The 25,234-nt window shown below is 33.2% G+C and overlaps 3 protein-coding genes and 1 long non-coding RNA gene across 6 annotated transcripts; 3 read left to right on the top strand and 1 right to left on the bottom strand.

The window, feature by feature from the left end:
• Nucleotides 1-3,764: 3,764 nt before the first annotated feature.
• On the top strand, nucleotides 3,765-7,635 carry LOC115992810. Of its 2 annotated transcripts, XR_004092675.1 has the most exons (4): nucleotides 3,765-4,035; nucleotides 5,146-5,221; nucleotides 5,960-5,981; nucleotides 7,386-7,635. It is a non-coding gene; the product is annotated as an uncharacterized LOC115992810 (long non-coding RNA). The 2 variants fall into 2 exon arrangements; XR_004092674.1 differs by having other exon boundaries at nucleotides 5,146-5,981.
• Nucleotides 7,636-8,978: 1,343 nt separating this feature from the next.
• LOC115991727 (phosphatidylinositol/phosphatidylcholine transfer protein SFH2-like) lies at nucleotides 8,979-17,175 on the top strand. Of its 2 annotated transcripts, XM_031115598.1 has the most exons (11): nucleotides 8,979-9,165; nucleotides 9,301-9,329; nucleotides 12,020-12,103; nucleotides 12,223-12,276; nucleotides 13,426-13,503; nucleotides 13,681-13,734; nucleotides 13,858-13,917; nucleotides 14,083-14,178; nucleotides 15,110-15,211; nucleotides 15,418-15,498; nucleotides 16,455-17,175. In XM_031115598.1, exons 1-11 carry the CDS (start codon nucleotides 9,111-9,113, stop codon nucleotides 16,770-16,772), a joined length of 1,011 nt encoding a protein of 336 aa, XP_030971458.1. In that variant the 5' UTR covers nucleotides 8,979-9,110; the 3' UTR covers nucleotides 16,773-17,175. The 2 variants fall into 2 exon arrangements, with proteins under 2 accessions (XP_030971458.1, XP_030971459.1); XM_031115599.1 differs by lacking the exons at nucleotides 8,979-9,165; nucleotides 9,301-9,329 and adding an exon at nucleotides 10,639-10,921 and having other exon boundaries at nucleotides 16,455-17,147.
• A 426-nt stretch (nucleotides 17,176-17,601) lies between these two features.
• LOC115992403 (WEB family protein At1g12150-like) lies at nucleotides 17,602-20,708 on the bottom strand. Its single transcript, XM_031116594.1, has 3 exons — nucleotides 20,627-20,708; nucleotides 19,699-19,897; nucleotides 17,602-19,399 (listed from the first exon to the last, which is right to left on the bottom strand). Exons 2-3 carry the CDS (start codon nucleotides 19,876-19,878, stop codon nucleotides 17,843-17,845), a joined length of 1,737 nt encoding a protein of 578 aa, XP_030972454.1. The 5' UTR covers nucleotides 19,879-19,897; nucleotides 20,627-20,708; the 3' UTR covers nucleotides 17,602-17,842.
• Nucleotides 20,709-22,850: 2,142 nt separating this feature from the next.
• Nucleotides 22,851-24,519, top strand: LOC115990985. Its single transcript, XM_031114745.1, has 3 exons — nucleotides 22,851-23,318; nucleotides 23,446-23,535; nucleotides 23,929-24,519. The coding sequence occupies exons 1-3, from the start codon at nucleotides 22,851-22,853 to the stop codon at nucleotides 24,517-24,519; spliced, it is 1,149 nt and encodes a 382-aa protein (XP_030970605.1).
• Nucleotides 24,520-25,234: the final 715 nt, after the last annotated feature.

The following is a 25,234-nucleotide window of genomic DNA, read 5'->3' on the forward strand; positions in this document are numbered from 1 at the left end:
AGGTTCCAGCGAGTCAAAACCTTATAGCTAAATTGACACCTCTTCACGCACAAAATGTTTGGGAGTTTAGGGAAAATGGTTCGAGTTGTGAGATTAATTAGCAGCATGTTCTAATTATTTCTAAAAAAAAAAAAGTTCCAATGATAATAATTTAGTGGTATTGTATGAGTTTAGTATTCCAACATGGGGAGGGGGGGGGGGGTGTTTGAAGAGGAAGAACAGAGTAAACAGAAATAGTGTGAGAATTTTTCTCTTTTCTAATAAATATTAATGAATGTATTGAACATGCTAGATAGTTACCATTTTTTAATATAAAAAAAATACACGCATACCAAACACACAATTGTATTTTGTTCACTTATGAAAAAAAAATGTTATTAAAATTAAAATATGATACAAAATAGATTTTTTTTTTTTTTTTTTGCATTATGATTACTTTTTTTTTTTTAGAGAGTTTTAACCTATGATGTTCGTTTTTGATGATAACTTTTTATCATCAAATCAAAATACCAATAAATTTTTGGTGTATTTTCACAACACTTTTTAAATGATAGTTTGCACATCATTTTAAAAACTGGTACCTGAACTCACATACCAAACAAACCCTTAACCTTCAAAGTAAGGCAAGGTCGAAAAGGAGATAAAGTAGGCTATCAACAATAAATTAGGGTGCTAATGACATCCACCTACCCATTTTATAAAGAGAAATGTGATGTCCACAATATTTTTATAACATTAAGATTTTTACTAGTAGTTTGATTGGTAAAAAAGTAATTTTGGGGCTAAGTTCAAATTAAAATTAGTAACAATGCTGTTACTAATTAGAATTTGTTTTAAAAATGCCAGGATAGCTCCAATTTTTGTAGTGAACTTACTACTTAGAATTTATTATAAAAATGTTGTGCAATGACACTTTCCTTATGTAAAATTCAAGTCTTACCTATATTTAGTTGTTGGTACAGAAATACTAGCGAGATAATTGAATTTAGCAATAACAGAATGGAAAAGGGAACCCAAATAATGTACGGATGCATTAGTCTAACATAAATTGAAAGGCTTGTTTTGCAATTTAATACTGATCATGGATCTGAGATTCAAACTTAAAATAATTTACAATTAGTTCACTATGTACAAGTTTCTCAAAAAAGTTCACTATGTACAAAAGAATAAAAAACAAAGACTCAGAATGGCGGACCCATATAGGAAAAGAACAACATAAGAAGAATAAAGAGTCGGTCATTCGTGGCTATGTTCTTAGGCTCTTAAGAGGGTTCTAGCTGAATACTCTAAGGCCACTCGATTTTCTTTGTCTCTAAGGCTCCGTTTGTTTTGGCTGAAAATGAAATTCGGAAATCATTTTTCGGAAAATAACGTGTTTGGTTGTTATGGTAAATTCGGTCAAACTGAAAATATTTTCAGTTTGACCGAAAATTAAGCCAAAAACGACGGAAATCATTTTCAGCCCATATTTTCACTTCAAACGTTTTCCTCCTCTCTCTCACACGCACTCCTCTCTCACACACGCACTGCCTCTCTCAAAGCTTGACTGCTCCGACCCACACACCGAGCCAAACGGAATGATCCACACCAACGCACCACGATCATGATCGCGATTGCGTCGATCGGCGTCGATTGCGATCTCACCGATCTCGCGCGAAGCGTCGATCACGATCGAGATCGGCGAGATTGCGATCGCGATCTCACGATCGAGATCGACGAGATTGCGATCGCGATCTCGCCGATCGAGATTGTGCCGATTGCGATCGCAATCGCGATCTCGCTGATTGAGATTGCGCCGATCGCGATCGCGATCGTGATCTCACCGAGAAAATGTGATATTTTCTGGGTTTTATTTGTGTTTTTAGGAATGAATGACATTATGTGTTTGTTTGGTAACTGAGAAAATGTGAGCAACAAGTAGAAAATGTGTTTTCTATGGTATTTTTAAGAACACAACCAAACATCAGAAAATATTTTCCGAAAATTTTTTTGAAATGCAACCAAACACATGAAAACATTTTCTTTTCCGGAAAATATCATTTCCAGAAAATATCTATTTTCCGAAAATACTTTTACACGAACCAAACGCAGCCCAAATGACCATAATTTTCCGTAAAGTATTGTTACAGATATGTATAGGGAATGCAGGTTCTTGAATTTTATCTATAGAGTAAAATATAGCTTCAAACTAGTTATTTTTAAGCTCTAACTCTAGCTCGATTATGTTGATCCAAACTATTTTCCGTAAAGTATTTTCCGAACCAAACATGGGAAAACGTTTTCCGTAAAGTATTTTCCGTAAAATATTTGGACGAATCAAACACCGGAATTAAATTTCCATAAAACGATTTCCGTAAAATATTTGGACGAATCAAACACCGGAATTGATTTTCCGTAAAACGATTTCCGAAACAGCCAAACACCCAAATACATTTTCCTTTTCCGGAAATTAGCATTTCCGGAAAATATGTATTTTCCGGAAAACGATTTCCAGCAACCAAACACAGCCTAAGGAGAAAGTATATTCCAAAGCGAAAGAAACGTTGAAATGAAGTGCAGAAAGAGATCTACCGACGAAGGACCACTGCTAGGGTAAATGCACCGTCCAAATACTTTGGTGGTGTGTGTTGATAGGAGTTCCGGACTTGATCACACCTACAAGTTCAAGAGTTGTCAGGTTTGAGTTGTGTGCTTCACAAAAATGTTGTGCCATGACGCCAATAGCCCTAACATGCTCAGGGATGTCCTACACCATCAATAGCGGGTTTAAGTGGGTTGAGTCAATGATCACACGCGTGTGACCCTCTTTTTTTTTTTTTTTCATCAAAAAAAGAATATTAAATATTCTTCCAAAAAAAAAAAAAAGAAAAGAGAATATTAAAAATTGATTTGTGAGAATTTATTTTCAATTTATTCACTTTATTTAGTTTGGTACAAAATTTTGATTTTTTTTTTTTAGTTATAAAAATAAATTTCTAATTATTTATTTATTTTTTAAACTTTAACAGGCTAATTAAAAATAAGTTCTCCCAAGCAAGTGCTAAGCGGTAACTAAATGTATCCATCTAAAAAAAATATAAAAAGAAAAAAAAGGCAAGCTTAACGGGTTATTATTAATAAATAAATTTAAAGATTAACCAACTAAGCATGTATAAAATGAAGGATCAAGCGACAAAACCTTATTTTTATGTGATGTAGTTTGGTTGGAGTCAACCTTTTAACCTAAAGTACTTGTTTAATCTTTCTCAAAAAAATAAAGTACTTGTTTAATGATATATTTGTTTTAAGTTAAAACAAATATATCATTAAACAATTACTTTATTTTGCTCATTTTTTAGGTTTAAGGGTATTTTGGTCTTTTTCTTAGGTTTAAGGGGGTATTTTGGTCTTTTTTCAGATTTTAGGGGTATTTTGGTCATTTTTAGGTTTAGGTGTATTTTTGGTCATTTTTTAGTTTGAGGGGGTATTTTGGTAATTTTAGTGGTTTTGGGGCATTTTAGAGTTAGGTGATTTGTAGAAATGATAGTTGGATAATAACTGGATCTAATTGGGTACCCAATTAAAACCTAATAAATATTAATGTTAATTGGGTTTAATTGGGTGGGTAAATGAATTTGGGTTGATTTTGCCACCCCTAGTCTATATATATATATATATAAAACCGAAGCTTTTTAAGCTTTCACAATTTTCTACGTCAGCATTATTTAAAAAAAAAAAAACAAAAGTTCTGATTATTTTTTTCCTAAAGCCCGATAATACAAAAAACTAAAAACCTAAATTCTAATCAAAACCACGGCAAAAGCAAAACCATGGGCAACATATACGACCATTCCTCTCTCTCCTCAGAAACCCTCTCTCTCCAAAAATCAAAACCTTCTCCTTCCCCCAAAAATCCAAAATCAAAATCCAAAACTTAGGATGAGAAAGAAGGAAAAGCCGATCGGAAACCAAGGAAAGGAAACTGGTACAATGATGAAGAAGCCAGAATTCTTGACGGCTTGCAAGGCTGACCAGCGGTTGCACTTCAAATCCAAGGTTTTCTTTCTTCAATTATATTGAATTGGGAAATTCTATCTCTTTATATTATAGATTTATGTTGCCGTTGACGAATTGTTTTATTAAATTTGCTATATATGATGAAAAAGCTTGCCCCTTTTTGTCACCGTTGTTTTCTGAAGATGTTTAATTGAATGGTACAGTGAATTTTCCTCACAACCCAAGTAGAAAAGGATTACATATAGTATGGATTTGGTGTCATCGAATAGTTGTTTTAATTTCCCAATCATTAACATCATAGGGATAGCTCCCCCAAATAGAAACTATTTGTCTTTTGATGTCGCAAGAGTTGTGTTCTTTTATGACTGATCTTTATAATATTTGACTGTAGCATCAGTGTTTGGCACTAATTTTCCAAGTTACCATCCTTCCTAGAATCTTCTCCTTTCTGTTTTTCTCTCCAACAAAATATTCAAATTTTGCTTTCTACTTTGCCAAGATTTGATCCTTTAAAGTTTAGCAAAGGGATTGCTGAATAGCAGTTTGTGCGTGTATAACAGTGACATTTTAGATTATTCTCAATAGAGACATAACGTCTTTTTTAACTATTGATATACCCTGTTGAAACAATGAAGTCTAATTCAGTCATGGGTAACTCTAAATATCGATTAATTATCCTACTTATCTCTCAAATTTGGAATGGGGGTTGTGCTTTTAATTGTGGCAATTTAAATATCAGTTTTTGCTTTATTTGACAAAATGATAAAAAGAGTCTATAATAGTGCCTGTAAGGTGTTTGATGCTATGTCTGCAGTGGGATTCTGCATATGGGATTCTACATAGTGCATATGAGGTGTTTGAGGTGTTTTTGCTTGTATTTTCATTCCTATTTTTTATTTTTAAGATCCTTCTCAAGTTAATTATTTTATACTTTGTAAAAGCCCTTTTGCACATAAGGTAGAAGTCATGTTCAAAGTTTAGCTCATTAAAAGAGGGGCGGCTTAGTGATGATCTCCCTCTTAAGTTTCTTCTTGGTTGGCATTTTTATTTTTAGCAGCTGATCTTTGCTATGCAATCTTCTAACTCCAAATTTTAAAGCTATGAACTTTTTAGTTGCTGATATTTTAATATTTTATACTCTGTTGCTAGGATTGTATTAGTGGAAATTCAATTTCATTCCAGCCAAGCTAAATAAGGTTGCTGTAATGTTAGCTAATTGTGCAAGGTGAGTTATCTTCATTTTCATGATTTCTATTTTCAGTACATTATTACAACATTATGTTCAAAATACTAAATTCCTTGATGTGAGACTAGCAACTTTCCATATGAAATTCAAGGAATCTTAGAAATTTTAAATTAACATAAAACATGTAGCTCAAAGAAGATGTTCAAATTTATGTTCCATCCCATCTCTCTCTTTTTGTGTTATTCATGTTCAAAATCCTAAATTCCTTGATGTGAGACTAGCATCTTTTCATATGAAATTCAAGGAATCTTAGAAATTTTAAATTAACATAGAACATGTAGCTCAAAGAAGATGTTCAAATTTATGTTCCATCCCATCCCTCTCTTTTTGTGTTATTGCTTTGGTATTTAATAATAATAATGATTTTTGTTTGGTCAGTGAGAAATTGTAGGATTCAAATTATAGATAATTTTGGGTTTTTATTTAGTGTGTTTGGGATTCAAGAATCTTTATATAGCTATTTTATTTGTTTTATCAGTTGGTTGGTTTCAACTTTGATTCATGGTTATTTTGTTCTTGACTTTCCATCTTCTGGGTATTAAATTTTCAAATTTCTTTTATTGATATGGATTGCAATGACTCCTTCCATTGGATTTCCAGATCATCCACACAGAGGTTCTATCCTCATTGTTGTTTTTGATATTATGTGCATTCATTAATCGTGGATCATTTTGTATAATTAATTAGGTATATTCTGATGTGATTTATGTTTTACAGGTCTTAAGACTGTCAGTTACAGGTATACTTTGTCTCAAAGCTATTCAATTACTTGATTACTATTAGGTTTAATTGTAAAGAAATTGAAGTTGAGTTTTTTGGATCTTAAGTAGGCATTACTCATCAGGATTGTGCAGGCCATAAGGGTACAATTGGACTTTCCTTTTAGCTATGTGCTAATTATAACGAGTAGATATGTTATCTTAGAATAAAAAATCTATCTCTAATCTTAAACACACAAAGACAGACTTGTCAGTTTGAGATAGAGTTGGCTTCTTGATATCTACAATTAATAGACAGTTGATCATGAATTTATAAATATATAATGAGTGATTTATCAAATTGATGGTTCTTTTTAGTTGTGTGTTTCCAACTTCTTTCAATTTCTTTTTGGTTTTTTTTTTCCTCCAGTTTTATAGTATCTTCTAATATACTTTGCAAAAATTCTAGAACGGTAATGCACATTTAGCTGGAAAAGAAAAATGAAAAAGAAAAGTTGTGCACATCACTTTTAAGGATTCTGCAATCACATGCTGCTGAATGCAAATTAAACTTGAAATGTCATATTTACATGTTTGCACATACCAAATTAAAAATGTCATATTAAGTTTCCACAAATTGACTTGATTACTCATATGCATATTAAATTATTTATCAGATGAATGAATACTCATGCATATTGGTAGTATTTGAGAAGAGTACTAAAGATTCATAATCATATCACTTAACTTTTTAATATTGTTATTGTTGATGTGATGCTACTTTAAAGTAGTGAGAATGGGAATTTGAATTGTACATGATGATCTATAGAATAGATGGGGTTTGATGGAAGGTTGAATAATCAAAACACTTTGAAATGCATATCATTTATGCCAATGGTGTGAGACCACTCCACAAACATTTTCATGCATGATAGCTTTGTGATTGACTTTGTGTGGATGGTAGAAAAGACTCATGTTGAAGATAGATGTGAAAGCATTTTTTTAACTCTTTGCTTTCTCTTTGCCCATTAAATAATAATTTCAGGGATATAATTTTTTTTAAAAAATATTAAATTCCTATCTTGCAAATTTTAATGTTGAAGTTAGATAAAAGAGCTGCACTTATCAAGTTAAAAAAGGACCAGTGTTTTACATTCCATTTTAAGTGTGTGTTCAATGCTTGATATATTCTTTTTCTTATTTGACAATGCAATGCTTTAGAAGATGATTTTCAAACCACATGATCATATCTTTTGATTTTCATGATGGAAACGATGGACTGTATGTGATTTAAAGTCTTTGGTGTTATCTTTAATGTGAGTTACGAAATTCAATGGTGGATTAGTGAAATTAAATAATATGATTCTTATTCTGTTAAGTGGACATTTTCATGTGGTGGTCTTTGTTATTGTCAAGGAAGTTAATAAGTTATTTTCTTTTTCAAGGCATATAAGTTGCACTTTTGGGAGATCTAGGGTACCATGGAAAAGAAAGAACACTGCCGGGGGCCTGAAAACAACTTTATGTTGCTCTAACTTTATGTTACATCATACAAAGATACAATTGTATACAATAATGAAGATTTCCAGCCATGAGAAGTGGGAGCATATAAGCATAAACAAATTATTTTTGTATTTATTTGTATGTAAGTTTTTGATATTATATTATTGCAATTTTAATGTGGAAATTGTTATTATAAACCTTGATTTATTTGTTCAAATATACAAATTTTATTTATTAGTGCTTAATAAAGGCAAAAAAAAAAAACATATAATATATTAAAATAAATTTCTTGAACTTTCCCGTGCATAGCACGGGTTATAGCACGGGTTAGCGACTAGTTTTAACTAAAACTCAAGTTTTTATTTTCAGTCAATTGTTTACCCTCTTTAAAATCCCATTTTGTTAAATTTAATTTATACATCTTATTGGCAATGGGCTTACCTATTGGCACCTACCCTTTTTAACCAACTCCCATTCTCTTCTTTAAAAAGAAAAACCAAAAAAGAAAAAGAAAAATTGTATTTTTAAATAAAATAAACCAATAAAAATAAGTTAATGCAAACAAATTTTGGCTGTTCTAGGTTTAAAATATTTATCTTTTTATATTTAGTTAGATTTTATAAGAAAAGAGAGAGTTATAATTTATCTCTACGTGATTTGATACTGTCACAATTTATTTTATAAACTTTCAATTGTTATGTTTCAACCCAAAAGTTTGGATTAAAATAAAGTACTTATAATGATTTTATTTTAATCCAAAGTTCTAAACCTTAGGAACCAAATGTAGTAATTGAAAGAATTTGTTGAACTAAATTGTGATTGGATCAAATCACAAAAATTATTTTTTGTTGAAAATAAAATATAAAAATCAATTAATAAGGACGTAATCTAGTTTCATTTAAATCTAAACTTTGGTTAATGAAAATAATATATAACATAAAATTAGATAATATGGATTATGCATAGAAGAGTTCCATTTGAATCTAAACTTTATGGTGATAAATATAACAATAAAATATTTGTATTTTTTTATTTGTTGATAATTTGATAGTTGAGAGGAGAACGATTTGATCTGTAGAGACATGCGATGAAACAAAATGTTTGTAAATAAAATTGTCATTGAACCAAACACAACTACAATCACAAGGTTTAATTGAAAAAAAAAAAAAAAAAAAAAAAACCAGCGCACGCAGCAAATGAAAGTTATCTAGGAAGCATAGAAACTTGTTCTGCTTTTTCATCTGTAAGATAACAGAAAAACAACATAACTAGTTTAACTTTAAACTACATATAAGCAAAAGCAAAAGCAAAAAAAGAAAAAGAAAAAGAAAAAATAATGTTATCAATTTATTTCACAGAGAGAGAGAGAGAGAGAGAGAGAGCGAGCTTCAATTTCTAGGTAGAGAGTGAAAGTGGGGTGACTGTCTTGTAGGCCCGCCTTTGTTGACCTCTCTCTCTCTCTCTCTAGTTTTTTTTTTTTTTAGTTGTAGTGTACTTTTTAGCTGGTAAGTTGCCTCTGTATATCACCAAGCTCAAGTAAAAAAAAAAAAAAATCCAAAAAGAGTCAAAGAAGAGAGAGAGAAATAGAGAGAGAAAGAGAGCTTGAAAAGTAGTGATTTTTTGGGGGTGTGCATTTGGCATTTGTGCAAATTTGTGGAAGAGAAGAAATGGGTATTGCTTCTCAGGAAGTGATCAGGCAGTTGCAAGCACTAATAGATCAAGGTCTCTGCTTCACCCAACTTCCTGCTCTTACTTTCTCTTTTTCATTTAAAGATTCCTTTTTTTATTTTTTATTTTTAAATTTTTTTTAATGCTATTCTTTTGCATTAATTTTTTTTTTTTTTTGAATAATGGCAGTTGAGGAGCCATTGAAGAAATCATATCAGGTTTGCATTTCCCCTCTTTTCCTGTATTTTTTATTTTTATTTTTAAATTTGATATTTTTGTGTATTTTGTTTAGTAACTTTCTAGTTGCAATTGGGCAAAAATGAAAGCTAGAAATTTTTTTCTTTTTTTGGGTGAATTTTGTGAGCAATAGAGTTTGATCCTGAATTATCTTAATAGTTGGTTGGCTGATTGAATGGTTTGATCTGGCAACTGGGTCTTCTTGGTGCCTACCAGCTCTTTTTTGTGCGGTGAACTGAATGTGATGTGATTCAGAACAAGGGTCTAATATCAATTAATTCCTGGCACCACAGTGTGATTTGAATTCACAAGCTGAAGTTCATTGCTTCTCTTTCTTCAGAGTCATAACTACAATAAATTATTCTTGTGGAGTTAGATAAGATTCAATTACCACACATTCCCATTTGACCAATTCATTTCATGTTTTATGGGGGTGATCAAGGAGAATAAAACCTGGAGGAAATGTGTGACCATTCCCAGAATGTGATATGAGCAAAGAGTACTTGACAAGGCATAAGGTCTGCTTTGTGGACTGTGTAAGACTCAATGGAAGTGGTTATGCTATGCCCTTACCACAATGCCTCAAAGATTTTGTCAGCTATGATGGTTGTCCACAGGATTTGGCATATTCTACAATATTTGGTCATCAAAAAAGTAGTTCCTGGAAATATTCCATGGGTTGTCATTTAATGTGGTGTTTGGCTGCCAATTTGGTAAATCTCATTCATTTTAAATGGTATTTCTCTAAAAAAGTGCAACAGTTCACAAGCTTTTCTTAACGGTGTCAAGAATTCTTGATTCTCGTATCCAATGTTGGGCAAGTTTGGAGGGTGAAGTTAGAAATGATAGCATGTTGCCTGCATCAAAGTATCTAGACTCCACCCACTGGACAAGGTCATTATATCTTCTCAATTGAGGGAAAACAAACACTGTACTTTCCGTTAAGAGTGATTGCTGATTTCTACTTGTTAGGTTTTTAAGTGTTGGCTAATTCCATTACAAAGGTTGTATTCAAATATTTGGATGTATTTCATTTATTGTAAAAGTTAGTCCTAAGCTGCCTTGAAGATCTCAAGAGAATTGAAAACTGAGAATTTCACTTGAACATTAAAGCATAGCCCGTCACTCGCTTGAGGCTTGCTTGAGCGAGATTGCGTTGATCATAATTCTGTTTCTACTTTCATAAGGGCTTTCATGACCTGCTTGTACACCTATAAAAACCATGCCTTGTATGGGCTTAAATAGAGAAAAGTGCTGCTACACCCATAGAAACACAAAACCTTTGCCTTTTTCTTCCTTCAGCAAGACTGAAAAGCCTTTATATTCTACACACTCATCTTGTGATCCCAAAGAAAGTGATTTAGAGGTTGTTTTGAAAATCCGAGAGCTTTTACAGTGAGTCCACTCCATCAAATCTTTAAGGAGGTCCTTGGAGTTTCAAGGGTTCTGGTTCATGTAGATGAGGTTTGTTTGTGGAGGATTTTGACTTTGGAAGATTCTAGAGGTTCTATGGTTGTTGCAGTAGGCAGGCAAACAAGTCGTTTCAGAGGTTGCAGCAGATTCTAGTGCAAAGGTTTTGTGAATAGACTATTTGTAACTGCTTTTTCTATTGTGAATTTTCTGCAGAATTGAATCCCTGGAGTGTTTTTTACATTGAAGATGTTCTTCACTGGTTTTCTGCTTTGTTACCAAATATGTGTCCTATTACTTTTTTGTTTTCTTGCTAACGTGGTGTCCAGAATTCACCGAGCACCTAAATATTCCTCCAGGTATGTATAGTTCCCCAGTCCCACACACAGAAGGTAATTACAGAGAGTAATTCCTTTAGGATTTGGCCCAAGATGCTGGCTAAGAATTTTGAACATAGGATCTCATGAGGCTTGGGAACCACTAGACCATCTCCTTTCATTATATTTACTGCGTTTAGATTTTGTACTTGATAACTGTGGTTGAATTATCTATATGTGTGGATTAATTCACAATAAACTTGTCCAATCAATCACTAAATAACTTGTTAAATCCCCAGTGTAAAATACATAATGGTCTACATCAGATTTTTCACTACCGAATATTTTGGAATAAATTATTGTCCAAAATGCAAAAACACACCCAAGGGTTTGGGTCAGTTGCAAAAACACCCCCCAGGGTTTCAATTTTTCTTTATAACTCCCTGAGGTTATCATATTCACCAAATTGACCTTTGGAACTAACTTTTGTTAGCTCTCATGGACGGAAATATCACATGACCACATTAAGAAGCCTCACCAACTGATTTGCAAGCACTGATATATGATGCTCTAGTAATTTTTCCGTAAGAGCTAATGAAAGTTAGTCCCAAGGGTTAATTTGGCAGATATGAAAACCCTAGGGAGTTATAAGCAAGAATTATACTCTAGGGGGTGTTTTTGAAATAGACCCAAACCCTCGGGGGTATTTTTTGCATTTAGGCCTCCATTATTTATGGAGATAGTTTGTCTTTAAGGGTTGGTGGGGATGGAAGAAGTTTTCTTCATTTTGTTCCTTATCTTTTCATGCAGTTGGTGAAAAATTTAGTGTAGTTTGTAGGTAAGAGATGCTTGCTTTGAGCCTCACTTCATGCTATGCTCCTAATCTAAATTAATTGATATTTGTGTTTATTGAATGGATGTAACAATTATCTCTTTATCTGCAGAATGTTCATCAAGGGTATCCAACTGAAAATCTAGCACGTTTCCTAAAAGCAAGGGAGTGGAATGTTCCCAAAGCCCACAAAATGGTTAGATATTAGTCTTTGGTTGAAAATTTTTGCAAATCTTTACAATTACGTTATTGAAACATTCAACTATGATTCTTGTTTTAAATGTTGACATACTTTATGCTTGTATGATGTTCCAGTTGTTGGACAGTTTAAACTGGAGGGTACAGAATGAGATTGACAACATCTTAGCAGTAAGTTTGTATTTTTTTCTGCTTAAGGTGTCACATTTTCTTGAAGCTCATAATTTATCCAGGGATGTTTAATTGCTGATTATTTTTCCAAATATATTATATCAACTGATCATTTTCGTAAGATCTTTGATTGATTTGAGCTATCAAGTTAGACATCAGCTCTTAGAATCCTTTCTGTTCTTTTTGTTTAAGGCAAGGTGGTACCCAATGTCATATTGTGTGATTGATAAAAAGTAAAAAATCTTTGGCGTGATGTAAAATGTATTAATCCCTTGTCTGCAATTTACCTTGTGAACCAATTTCTGGTAATTTTTGCTTTTATTCATAAACTAAATTTATCATTAACTTTTGTGGCTACCTAGTCTGAGTGCCTATATGACCAATATGGTTATTGAAGCTACCATGGGTGGGCCATCATAGTTCTAGACTTATAGAGGCCACATTTGGATGTTATATCCTTTAATCTATTGGCATAGCAGTGGCTTCTTGATCTGGCCAGTATATAGAAAACCACTATCTATAATTTCCCATGTTATGGATGAAAATCATGTTAGGGCAGCTGGACTGTCAAGTTGTTAGACTCCAAGCACTATTATTTATTTTTATTTTTAAGTATTGCAATTGTATTAAAAATCAAATATACTTTATGTTCACAATGATGAACATAAAGTGTCCAAAAAGTACAAAAGTCTCAAAAGGGAAATCTAAGTAAAACTTGAAACTCTAAATTAGAAGAACATTGTGTGAACCCCAAATCTGGGACCAGTCAAAGAGTCTGAGCAAACAAAGTTTTCAATTGATCCAAGTGGCTCTCCATGTCTTCAAAAGTATGCCTATTCCGCTCTTTCTAAACAAGCCACATCAAACAAGCTGGCACCATGTTCCAAATATCTGAGTCTTGTTTGCCAAACCAATTTCCCGTAGCACTAATGTTTCTTATCATTAGTTGGACATCAACTCACGAGCACACACACGCACACACCCCCCAAGAAACACATTATACACAGCCTTTTTTTTTTTTGGTGTCAACGATTGTGTTAGCTTAGTGGTTTTGTTCAAAAAAAAAAAAAAAAAAAAACTATAAGCATAGTATTGGCCATTGCCAATGAATTCTTTTGTTTCTCATGTGGATGCTGTTTCTTTATACAGAAACCCATAGGCCCTACTGAGCTGTACAGAGCAGTGCGTGATTCACAGCTTATAGGACTGTCAGGTTACTCAAAAGAGGTTCTCATTCTCAACCAAAAAATTATATTGTTTACAGCATTTACATTCTTTATTCTTTAGCTAGCATAGTGTTTATGTATTAAATACTGCAATATGTTGCTCCATGGGGATCACCTAATTCAAAGTAATGATCATAATTGCATTACTCTCACATGTTCTTGTCTTATTACTCTCCAGGGACTGCCTGTCTTTGCAATTGGTGTTGGGCTCAGCACGTTTGACAAAGCATCTGTAAGTATTATGATAAAATTCCTTATTTACGTTTCATTGATACCAGTTCTAATATGAGACTACAATTTCTACTGCCTGGTCTTAATAATGTATTTTTATTTATGTTCCTTTTTTATTTTACAGGTACACTACTATGTGCAGTCACACATTCAAATCAATGAATATCGGGACCGTGTAATTTTGGTGAGCATGAAAGTTTGGAATCTCTTAGAAATTTCTTCTGTTGCTGTTTTAGCCTCTATGCTATTTTTTTTTATAAGTATTTTAGCCTCTATATTCTGTTATAGCATTTTGCATTATAAAAATATTAAGTCACTGTGTTGATTCATACATAAACTGCCTTTGTAGCCTTCTGCATCTAAAAAATATGGGCGGCCTATTACCACTTGTGTAAAAGTTTTGGACATGACTGGCCTAAAGCTTTCAGCACTGAGTCAGATTAAGGTATAATAACTTGCCACTGTTGAAGTTTTATGTATTTTCTTCCCTGCTGACCCATTTAACTTTTTGAACAATCTTCTTATTACACCCATAAATTATGATATATATTTGTTTTATTTAGATACTTATAATGTTTTTCTATTAGTATCAAAAACAAAAATAGTTACTACATTACTCCTGTACTTGGATGGGACGGATTTGTAACCAAGCCTTACACATTATTAATCTACTTTGAATTTTTGACCTACATTCAATGATTTTTGGACATTCTCAAGATACATTAATCAGAGTACACAAGAAGGAAATTAAACACTTAGAGAATTTATGAGTGGAAAGTATGATTGTTGAACTCTAAGACAAGCAACATATGATTAGCACTCCATAATAAGTTTCTGTGTAACATCAAATGGGGAAAAAAATAATTCAAAGGATGATGTGGCTACTCAAAGAGCACAATCAGCACATCATTTATTGGTAAGGGAAAATATTAGGTATAATTCCTTAAATACTGTACTTTAGGTTGCCAATTAAATTCAAACACATGGCAGCATTGATCAAGGCAACGTGAAATTGCTATTTTTCTCAAGGACAATTAAATTCGATTAGCGATTTGTTTGAATTTAATTGAGAACCTAAGGTACAACACCTAAAGAATTCTTTTTTATTTTTATTTTGATAAGTAACACCTATAGAATTCTACCTAAGTTTTGCCCTATTGGTAATATGAATGTATGTTCTGATACTCATATGTACCTTCAAAAAGCTCAGCATTAAGCAAATGCTTTTTGGCTTCGGGCATACTGAAACAACAAATTTTAAGTAACTAACTATCCCTAAGAGAAGAACCACTGCACTTTTTCTGTTGAGCTTTGTAGTGTATAAACTTTTAAAGCCATGTAACATTTACTTGGTCTTGTGTTTTCTGCTCTTGCAGTTATTGACAATTATATCGACTATTGATGACTTGAACTACCCAGAGAAGACAAATACATATTACATTGTAAATGTTCCGTATATATTTACAGCATGTTGGAAGGTAAGCCTCGATGTTGTTGATAGATACAATTTAATATTCTGGTTTGCTATAAACCAGTGTTTCCCCTTGATGCATTGGTTCAATTTGAGCGCTTGTTTATATGTTAAGCTCATTTAGGAGTAAATGCCTTCCATTTTCTTCTTCATCTTCTTTTTCCTGGACAAACCTTTTTGGTATGGTAACAATGTAACTTTAACTATTAGCAGGTTGTCAAGCCACTTTTGCAAGAAAGGACAAGGAAAAAAGTTCAGGTCTTGCCAGGTTGTGGACGAGATGAGCTCTTGAAGGTCTGCCCCCATTATCCAAAATCTTTTGTAATACTTGACTTAGATATCATTTGGATGCTTATGTATAGCTTCTTTCACCACTGACTGTAATTGTCAGTGTTCCTCCGTCTTTAATACATTTAGTTGCTAACCCATGTGATACACAGGAAAGTTGATAAAATGGTATTTATTTAAATATATTAATGAATTAAAAGTCAAATTACAGAATTTTAAGAAAAGATGCAATATAATTGAATCAGAAATATTTGTTTAGCAAAGGCCAAATGTAATTTAATCAGAATGTTTAGTGTTAGGTTGCTTTTTATTCTACTAAAACACTGAATTTTATTTCTTTAAACTCACATATTCAAAAAATCAATTGAAAAAAATATATATTATAATGATGATGTGAAAAAATGTAGGATTCCAAAACTTACGTGGCAATATAACAAAGAGTCAACCAAAAAAATCTAGCCAACTCCAAAAAATTTGCAAAGGCATGGTTGTTGTATATAGAATACGCAGATATGGATTTCATGGTCATGGTGTCCCAGAGATCATTATTGGAATACTCTTATAATAACTAGTAGTTTTGACCCAGTATCTTTGCTGATGTTAGCAAAGCTTTGTTCAGATATTGGATAGCTTGCATATCAATGTTTAAGTAGCATTATCGTTTTAGGCCATGGGATGGGGTGGAATATTCTCCTATTCATGGATGCTGGAGTTTCAGCCTTTTGCTCTGTTTCAGTCAATAACCAAGCCTCCTGTATTCCTCTTCTGATGTCAAGTACTTGTTGAAAGATGTGTTAAAAATACTGGCTACGGATTAAGGATGCAATGGCAAAAGTTCTATGTTTCCTTACCACTTGAACTCAAGTGAATACTGAATATGCAGAATAACTGTTGAATGGTTTTCAGTCTGCTGTTCTCTTGTTTCAGATGACTAATCTTGTTGGTTTTTGTGTTTGATGTAGATAATGGATTATGCTTCTCTCCCACATTTCTGTAGAAATGAAGGCTCTGGATCATCTCGGCATTCAGAGAATGGATATGAAAATTGCTATTCCTTGGACCATCACTTCCATCAACAGCTCTACAACTACATAAAGCAGCAAGCTTCAAAACGTGAACCTGTTGCGCCCATAAAACATGGTTCCTTTCACGTGGATCTGCCTGAACCTGTTGCAGAAGGAACGGAGATTGCTAAAACCATAGAATCTGAGTTACACAAGTTTGGGAATGGGAACGGGATATCTGGCTCGCTAAATGGGCTCAAGATTAACAATGATTGAAATTATGTAGCTCAATTTCTTTCATCATTTGCAGTGATACACGTGAAAAGCCTTGATGAATGCCCATTCACGTTTTTGGAGCTGTGGTAGAAGGCATATGGTCTTCCTGATCCACCATTCTAGTTATACCATATAAATGTAATAATAGTGGCTTATGTTATCCGAAAATGAATTCCAATGGGAAAATCTATATGGTGTATGTAACTTGACATATTGGCTGGATAATCAGTTTATAAGATACCCTCAGCCTGACAATTCTCTAGAGAATTGCATTTGTAGTTTGCACAGATTTAAGTCTAATATTACTAGGGCAGAAGAATCTGTTTCAGAAATTAGCAGTTTGTAGCTTTGACTGTTAACTATTGGTTTGATTTACTTCATTGTTTTGGCTGCTGGCTAATAATTAATTGTTTGAAAATTCGTTTTTTATATTTAAAAAGTCAAGTTTTTGTTGAAAGCAATTTCTTTTACCAATGCAAATGACCATGGAGTGCTTTGCGTTGACCGGTTCTGAGAATGGGAGATTATCAAATGGTTTGGCCCCTTGTCCGGTCCGGTTCCATTCTGTCCTTTGGATTACCGAATGCTTTCAACAGCCATGAATCCATGGTTGCTATTGATTTACTGACTTCATAAACGGCCATTGAAGAACATATCTCAAAATGTGAAATATGTGTAAACTATATACGTCTCTTTTTCCCTGTTATATTCATCTCTTTAGTTCTGTATTGACAAACCTGATGATCCATTAGGGAACACCTACATAATTTGTTAAACATTTAGCTATTGCTACTGAGAATCCAAGAAATTACTACGAAGGATTTTTGGCTACACAATGTCAGGGTTCAATATTTTTTTCCCTGTTTTTGAATCTCTCAAATTTGCACAATTTTTTTGGGGAAGACACATAACTAACATGGTTGCCTCATCTGGGAAATGAGGAGCTCCAGTAATTCTAGTTTATCTTCAAATGCAAAAGTGTCATTGAGACTGAGCAAACGTGATCTTGCAAAGCACATATTTTCTCTTGGTTCATCCTGATCTCTCTAGCAGGTGTTGCTTTTACAATCCTAAAGCAGTAGGGGGGTTGACCCTGACAACCTCCCTGAATCCTCTTTAAAAGAAGAAGAAGCTTCAGAACTCCCAATTTTTTCTTGTTGTCGCCACCTCCGTAGTTCACCCTCGACCATTGTTTTTGCTGATTCTGCCATCTCTGCTTTTGTCAGAGCTATCTTGGTTGCTGTCTTCATTTCATCAATTTCTTTCAAATTGGCCTCCAACTTTCTATCTGCTTCATTTTTACTTGCATTGATTGCTTCTAACTGAGCCATGGCAGCTAGCTCTTGCTTTTCAGCCAAATTTATTGACTCCTGGGCTTTCCTACTCAAGGAGTCAAACCGCTTCAATGACAACTTGATCGTGGGAGCAGAATCTGAGTTCAAAGAGTGAAGAGTATTCTTTTTCTCAGATAAAATCCTCATCTCATCAAGGGCTCTCTTTTCAGCTGCCTTTGCTTCCTCAGCCTCTCTCAAGGCGAGTTCTAGTATTTTCTCTGCTTCCTCTGATGCAATTGTGGCGGCTTCAGCTTCTTGCCTCAGCTTATTAGCATTTCTCTTCATCTCTTCTGCTTCCCGTTCAGCATTTTCAGCTTCTGATAATAGCTGCTGGAGTTTCAGTTCTGCCACTGCCTTGCTATTCTGTACTTCAGTATTCAGTTTAGCAGCTAAGGATTCTTCTGCCACTTCCTTCTCCTTCAATTCAGCCTGCTCTTTCTTCACATCCTCCAGTTCCAGCCGAAGGGAACTCACTGATTTTCGAAGAGAGCTTTCTTCTTCAGCAAGTTTCTGCAGTGTCTTTGTGGATTCGTTGAGCTCTGAGGTTACAACTCTCACACTATCCATTTCAGAAGCATGTGCCTTCTTCATCTCCTCTTGCAGGACTTCAATCTCTGCACTTGTTTCTGCAAACTTAGCCTCTAAATTTCTATCTGATTCAGGATTAACCTCTTTTTTCAAGGACAACACTTTTTTCTCTACTTCTCTCTTGGCAGATTTGAATGATTCTATGCAGGCATCCTTTTCTGCCACAATCTTTGAGTGTTCTTGTTGGGCGTGTGGGGTGGCATGCTTTAGATGTTGAATTGATGATTGCATTGCTGCAATTTCCTTTGAAAGCTCCCTAGCCTTTTTTGTGTTAATGTTTACAGAACGCTTAGCTTCTGCTCCTTGTTGGAATGCAGCCAATTTTGCTTCTAAGGCAGCATCAAAATCCTGCCGAATTTTGTTGAGCTCTTGCTTTGCAGAATCAAGTTCAGTAACAATGGTTGTGTACTCCTTTCTTGCATAATCCAGTTCTTGTTTCCAAGCTTCACATCCAATGGCATTTCTTGATTTTTCCACTTCAAGGTTCTTGGATTTATTCTTCACAGCTTCTGCAGCTTCAATTGCTGATTGCTTGGACTCATTTACAGATTTGAGCTTGGTGGTCAAATCTTGCCCTGTTCTCTTAGCCTTTTCAAGCTCTGTAAGTGCCCGAGTTTTTGTACATTGTGTCTTCACCAGATGTTGCTTAATCTCGTTTAGTTCATTCTGGGCCAATAGAAGTTGTGTCTCCTTGTCCAGTACATTCTGGCAAATAAGGAAGAAAAAGGTCACATCTTTATGACATTAGACAAAGATGCTACATAAAAGAGACATCATCATATCTTATGTTCACCATCATTGTCACTCAAGCATTGCAACTTTATAGTTTAGATTAAGGTTATTTGGGTATTCATTAAGACATATTCCAGAAAATCATCGGTGGCTATTGCACCATCTTTGCATCACAGGCAATGGACCCTAGCCTCTAATTCACTAATAATAACAAATAGTCCTGGTGTTCAATCTCTAACAATGTGGCTTGGCAATGGAATAACCATATGTACCTCTGAAGAAAGTTTTGACTTCCTGACGGCAGATTTGTCCCTAGAGACAGCTACTTCACCAAATAGACTAACAGCAGCTTTGACAGATTGGAAAGGTGCCCTGGTGTCGATCTCTCCCACCTCCGTCCTCGAAGAATCTAGAGGAACCTTTTGGCGATCTTTCATGCGGATATTGACCATCTCTTCCTTTGGAACTTAGCTGCAAAATCATTTGAAATTAACATCATGCAGAATTGAGACATATATAATAGCAGCAGAAAAGTCAATTACTTTTGAGTTTTTCAAGTCCAATATTATAATTTGATTAAGAATTTTTATCCAAATTATGAAGATAATTATATTGAAACCTCCTGGCACCCCTTGGAAAGGATCATAATTATAAAATTTCCACTTTATTTTTAAAAAAGAAAAAGTCATTTTGAACATATAAAACTAAAAATTTGTAAATGATAGAGAATGTTTATATAGAATTCAAGACTAAGATCAGAGACAATTGGACAATTTTACAAAAGAACAAATACACGTCTTCAATAGAGTCGAATAATTCAAACTACATATCAAAAAATGGATAAATGAAACTGTCAAATGCCTTATGATATCCCCAGGCATAAGTTGATGTAGCACAAATTCTTCCTTCAATTGCCCAAGATAGAGAGAAACATATACAATCTATATCAGAGAATGCAATATCATATGCCTATTTCTACAGCCAAAACACAATTGATATTATTGGTTGAATTTGGCTAGAATAATAAGATTGTAGCATGTATCATCCAATTTTGCGAAACATAAAGTGCAACATTAACATTAATCAAACTAAGGAAGAACAACATGGTTAATATTACAAACAAAAAAGGCATTCAAAAAATTGAAAACTTTGAATACATGAACATTATTAGATATGAACTGAAAATTGCGAAAGCCTTACATGAATTGAAATTGCATAATCATTAGAAGAAGGCCACGCACCCAAAAAGACTTTGAAATAAATTGCCAAGCCTGAGATTGAATTTAAGATATATGCAATTTTTTTTTTTTTTTTGATAAAGATATGTACAAATTTTGAGGATTCAGATCTTTTAGATTTTCTAGGGTACTCTACCAATAGATTTCTTTAAATCCTAATAACTCTTTTATGATTTAAGAGTCTAGATTTTGCTATGTCAGCATTCACTAACAATACTCTTAAACTAATAAAATAATTTTGCAAACAAAACAATTAAGATTATTGTTAGTGGAATGCTGTCATGGCAAAATCTAAACCATTAAATTATTAAAGAATGATTAAGATTTAAGGAAATCTATTTGGTAGAGTAACCTAGGAAATCTAGAGAATCTAAATCCAAACTTTGATGGATCTTAAAAGAACAAAAATGATAATACAGGCTGGATGGTATTTGAAAACAAGAACATCCCAAGATTAAGGATATAGTTTTTATTAGTTAAAACTTAAAAGCCTTTTTTACCTAGTACAATTAATTGTCCTGATATAGCGGGGAAGACAGATCGCTTTGAGGTGGATTTTTACGGTACATTCCAACCATATTGTTGTTTTGAAAAGACAAGATTGGCCTTTCCCACTGCCGCGCACACTCTTGACATAGTGGTCTTTCTATAAATATAAGTACTCATAAGATAAGAGGCACAAGAACTAAGGTTCAAGTCTCCACGTGGAAATTTCACACACACAAATGAAGATGCCTACTTTTTGTTAAGAAGATCAAAAAGGCAAAAACCATCTTGATGCACCTTAGCTAAAGAGTATTGTAGTTTAACTTGTACAGAATAATAAATTAGAATAATAAATTAATAATTACATATAATTGTCTGATGTTTCCAATAAGAAAGTCCATGGTTCAAATCCTCTCGTAAGCAAAACTAGAAATTTGGTAAGTTTTTAACACCCGTTTAGTTGCTAAACTATAAATTGTTAGACTTTTTAGGAACTCAAAAGTTGAAAAAGCTTTGCATGTGTAAGTACGGAAATTATAATTGAAAATTCTTCAAAATTAGTGAAATTGAACTAGATGTGCTTGGTAGACTTTGTTGGGACATTTGGGTCAACAAGAAAGTGTTGTGTCATATTTTGATTGATTTTTTTTTTTTTGAGAGAGAGAGTTTTAACTTATGGCGTCCACTTCTGATGATAGCTCTTTCTCATTAGACCAAGACACCAATCAATTTTTGGTGTAGACGGGAATTGAATCCTAGATTTCTTATACAACTATAAGAGATTTTACCAGTTGAGCTAACTGAAACCCACTATTTTGATCGAGTTTTTAATACTTAGATATGATGGTTTTTCAATAATGGTTGAGATTTGATTTTTTTTTTTCTAAATTTAAAATAACTTTATATTGTAAGGTAGGTTTGTTAACTTTAAACCAACAAATATAATATATATAAGAAAAGAGATTAAATTTTTTAAGGATGTGTTGTAAAACTTAAGTTTTACACACTTCAATTCCGACATGTTACATTATCATATCATGTATTAAAGAATAGGCATAATCACACACAATCAATTTTAATACCTATATAAAAATCCAATCCAATAGGAAATTTATTGAAATGTTATTAAGTATAGTAGGGTGTATTGAGTTTTAAGTAAAAAACTGATATGATAATTTCATAATGAGAAATGATATGTTTACAATATTTTCACAGGATTTTTACAACAAATCTTAAGTGGCAGGTTATTACTAGTTATTATTGTTGGGGTAAAAAAGTAATCTTAGTGTTAAGTTAAAATTTGAACCAATAACAATTAACTATCTATGATTTGTTGTGAAAATGTTGTAAAAATATTATGGACGTAGCATCTCTTTTTCATAATAGATGGTGTAAAGCTATAACCAATTTGTGTAGCTACTTTGTCCTTCAACCAATTTAACAAAAAATAACTAAAAAAGGAAAATTTTTAAACACGCGGTTTTTAAGAACCCAGGAATAATTTATGTTTGTTCGTGATCTTAGGACACTCGCAACCAAACATTGTTGATTGTTTAAACCGTTGGATACGGTTCTATAAATTCAATCTATAAGTGGCTAAATTTTATTTTTACAGTTTTATTTGTTAAAAAATTAAAACGCCTTAATGTATATAACATAGTTTATAGTATGCTAATTACTTTAACTCGTTCATTGAAACAATGGAAAATATGACATTTATAGAAAAATGTATTTTTGTTGCTATGTTCAGCATTTTCGGGGTACTTCTTGGTTATGATTCAGGAAATATGTGTTTGATTTATCTTGATTTTGCAGCTTATTTCAAAAACAAAGAAAAGTTCTTAAAAGAATTGATACTTTCCTTCTCCGTTGGATCGATTGTGGGGGGAGCCATTTTCTGTACAGCAAGACTCAGGAAACTAATTGTGCTACTTCTTCTTCTTATTGCTGACGTATCAGCTATTATTGGTTGCTTGGGAATGTCCTACTCTGCCAGTTCAACACAAATTTACATTGGAAGAGGCATTTTCGGAGTTGGGATTTCTTTGATGAGCATATCCATGCCCATTATAATAATTCAGATATGGCCTACAAAATGTAAGATTGTAGCTACCACTGGCCTTGCTTATCAGATAGGCTTAGTGGCATCGCAATTACTAGTTGCTGGGGTAATTTTATCTCATATCTATTCCTTCTCTTTTTTTTTTTTTTTTTTTTCTTTCTTTCTTTCTTTCTTTCTTTTTTATTTTTTTATTTTTTTAATCTGACTAATTTTAAAATTCATAATTTGTTCAGGATGGTTGGAGATCATTAGTGAACTCCTACATCTGGCTTTTACTTCCACATTTGCTGTTGCTTGTCTTTGTTTTGTGCTTTATGCATAAGGTAAGCCTCTTCTTACATGGAAATTGTTTCTAGAATATGATTAATTTTTTAGAAAGCATTTTTTATAAAACTATCTCATTTTTCTATATTTAGTAACAATCTTAAATGAGTTAAAAAATAATATTTTAATTTTTCTTGTTTAGTCTACAAAGAAATAGAATTATTTTCCAAAAAAATTAGTGGAAAAAATTTTTAAAAATAAATCATACTCTTTATTTTGACCAAAAATAGTTTGTATTTGAACCATTTACTTCAAAAGTGTCAAAAAAAGCGCTCGTACATTCTAATATGTTTGATGAGAATGCTCTAATAAACTCTTAAAAATGAAGGAAAATTAAAAGAAATTGGTAAAACTGAGTTTTTTTTTTAATTTTATTTTTTTGTGTGACTCAGGGAGTTGGCCAATCGCAGTCTGAGTCTCGGGTTGATGGTGTTTTTCAAAATTGTAAAGGACTCGTTGCATCAGTAATTGTGCAGTTGTCCGCCTCTGTACTTGGTGTGAAGGACTTCACCAAACTCACCTCTATCTTGGCCAACGCAGATCTATCTGACTACGTTACTGCTTCATCACTCTTGGGCTCAATAGTCAGTGTATTTTTGGTTGTCAAGTTAAAGCGCAAGGTACTGTTGGTAACTTCACTCTTACTCATGACTGTCGAATTGGCCTTAATGGGGTTTTTGGTTCCTAACAGTGGACCTACTCTGACAAAGGTGATGGTATGCTCTTACATTTTTACGCTATGTTCGGTCATGTCTGGATTGCCTTCAGTTTACACGTTTGAAGCATTTCCGAAAGAATATCGGGGGGTTGGCTTCGCTATCGTTTGTCTACTAACAGAGATATTGCAAGTAGTAATATTCATTGGTCTCGATATGCTGACCATTGATATGGGATTTCAGGGTTCTATCTATGCCTATGCCGTGCTTAGTCTGGTGGGGCTCGTTCTAACCCATTTTTTCGTCTTTGAGACAAAAACAACCTGACTTCTCGCTTAGAACGAAAAGGATCTGACAACTGTCAATTTTACGAAAGAACGAGGAGGTGTCTTTGTATTATGAGTGTTTACTATATATTATGTTTATTTGTGAATTGTGAGTGAGTCTCATAAGACTCTGTTTAATTTTCCTCAGAAAGATGACAATGTTTATGTTTTATTGAATATCATATTATAATATTTGAATTTAATTGAAGAAATTAACGTACAACTTCTAAAAAATTGTATTTAAGTTTTACCCTTATAATAAATTTTTTAGTTATTTTTTTGAGAAAGTAGTTATTACTTATTTGATTAGTCTTTGTTGCTACTCTTGTTTTCTTAAATAGTTGTGACAGTGTAACACCTTAATATAACCTTCACCCACCAAAAAAGAAAGAAAGAAAGGAATCGTTACATTGCACTATATATTAAAAAACAAAACCTTGAGGTTGCCTACCTACCTTAACAGCATTTGGGATTCCAACAAAGACCCAATGGCTTTTATTGATCATACAACCTAGGTCACCACCAAGTTGAATCACTGCCTTACACTGCAAAAAAATATAGTAAAACCATAACAAATGAACTATGAGAGAGAGAGAGTTAAACTAATCCCAATCAAGGGTAAAATAAACAGTCTATTTTTCAAATTTTACTATACACTACAGCAATTGCACCAGATGACAGTGAAAATCATCAGTGCAAAAAGAGCAGATCTAAGT

This window comes from Quercus lobata, chromosome 5, assembly GCF_001633185.2.
Source record: "Quercus lobata isolate SW786 chromosome 5, ValleyOak3.0 Primary Assembly, whole genome shotgun sequence".
Classification (NCBI taxonomy): Eukaryota; Viridiplantae; Streptophyta; class Magnoliopsida; order Fagales; family Fagaceae; genus Quercus; species Quercus lobata.

Coding starts and splice junctions, on each gene's coding strand:
- LOC115992403 (XM_031116594.1), bottom strand. CDS start 19,878: ATGGTCAATATCCGCATGAAAGATCGCCAAAAGGTTCCTCTAGATTCT. Junction 19,400..19,698: donor AGTCAAAACTTTCTTCAGAG/GTACATATGGTT, acceptor CTTATTTGCCAG/AATGTACTGGACAAGGAGAC.
- LOC115990985 (XM_031114745.1), top strand. CDS start 22,851: ATGGAAAATATGACATTTATAGAAAAATGTATTTTTGTTGCTATGTTC. Junction 23,319..23,445: donor CGCAATTACTAGTTGCTGGG/GTAATTTTATCT, acceptor TAATTTGTTCAG/GATGGTTGGAGATCATTAGT. Junction 23,536..23,928: donor TTTTGTGCTTTATGCATAAG/GTAAGCCTCTTC, acceptor TGTGTGACTCAG/GGAGTTGGCCAATCGCAGTC.
- LOC115991727 (XM_031115598.1), top strand. CDS start 9,111: ATGGGTATTGCTTCTCAGGAAGTGATCAGGCAGTTGCAAGCACTAATA. Junction 13,735..13,857: donor GCACGTTTGACAAAGCATCT/GTAAGTATTATG, acceptor TTTATTTTACAG/GTACACTACTATGTGCAGTC. Junction 15,499..16,454: donor GACGAGATGAGCTCTTGAAG/GTCTGCCCCCAT, acceptor TGTTTGATGTAG/ATAATGGATTATGCTTCTCT.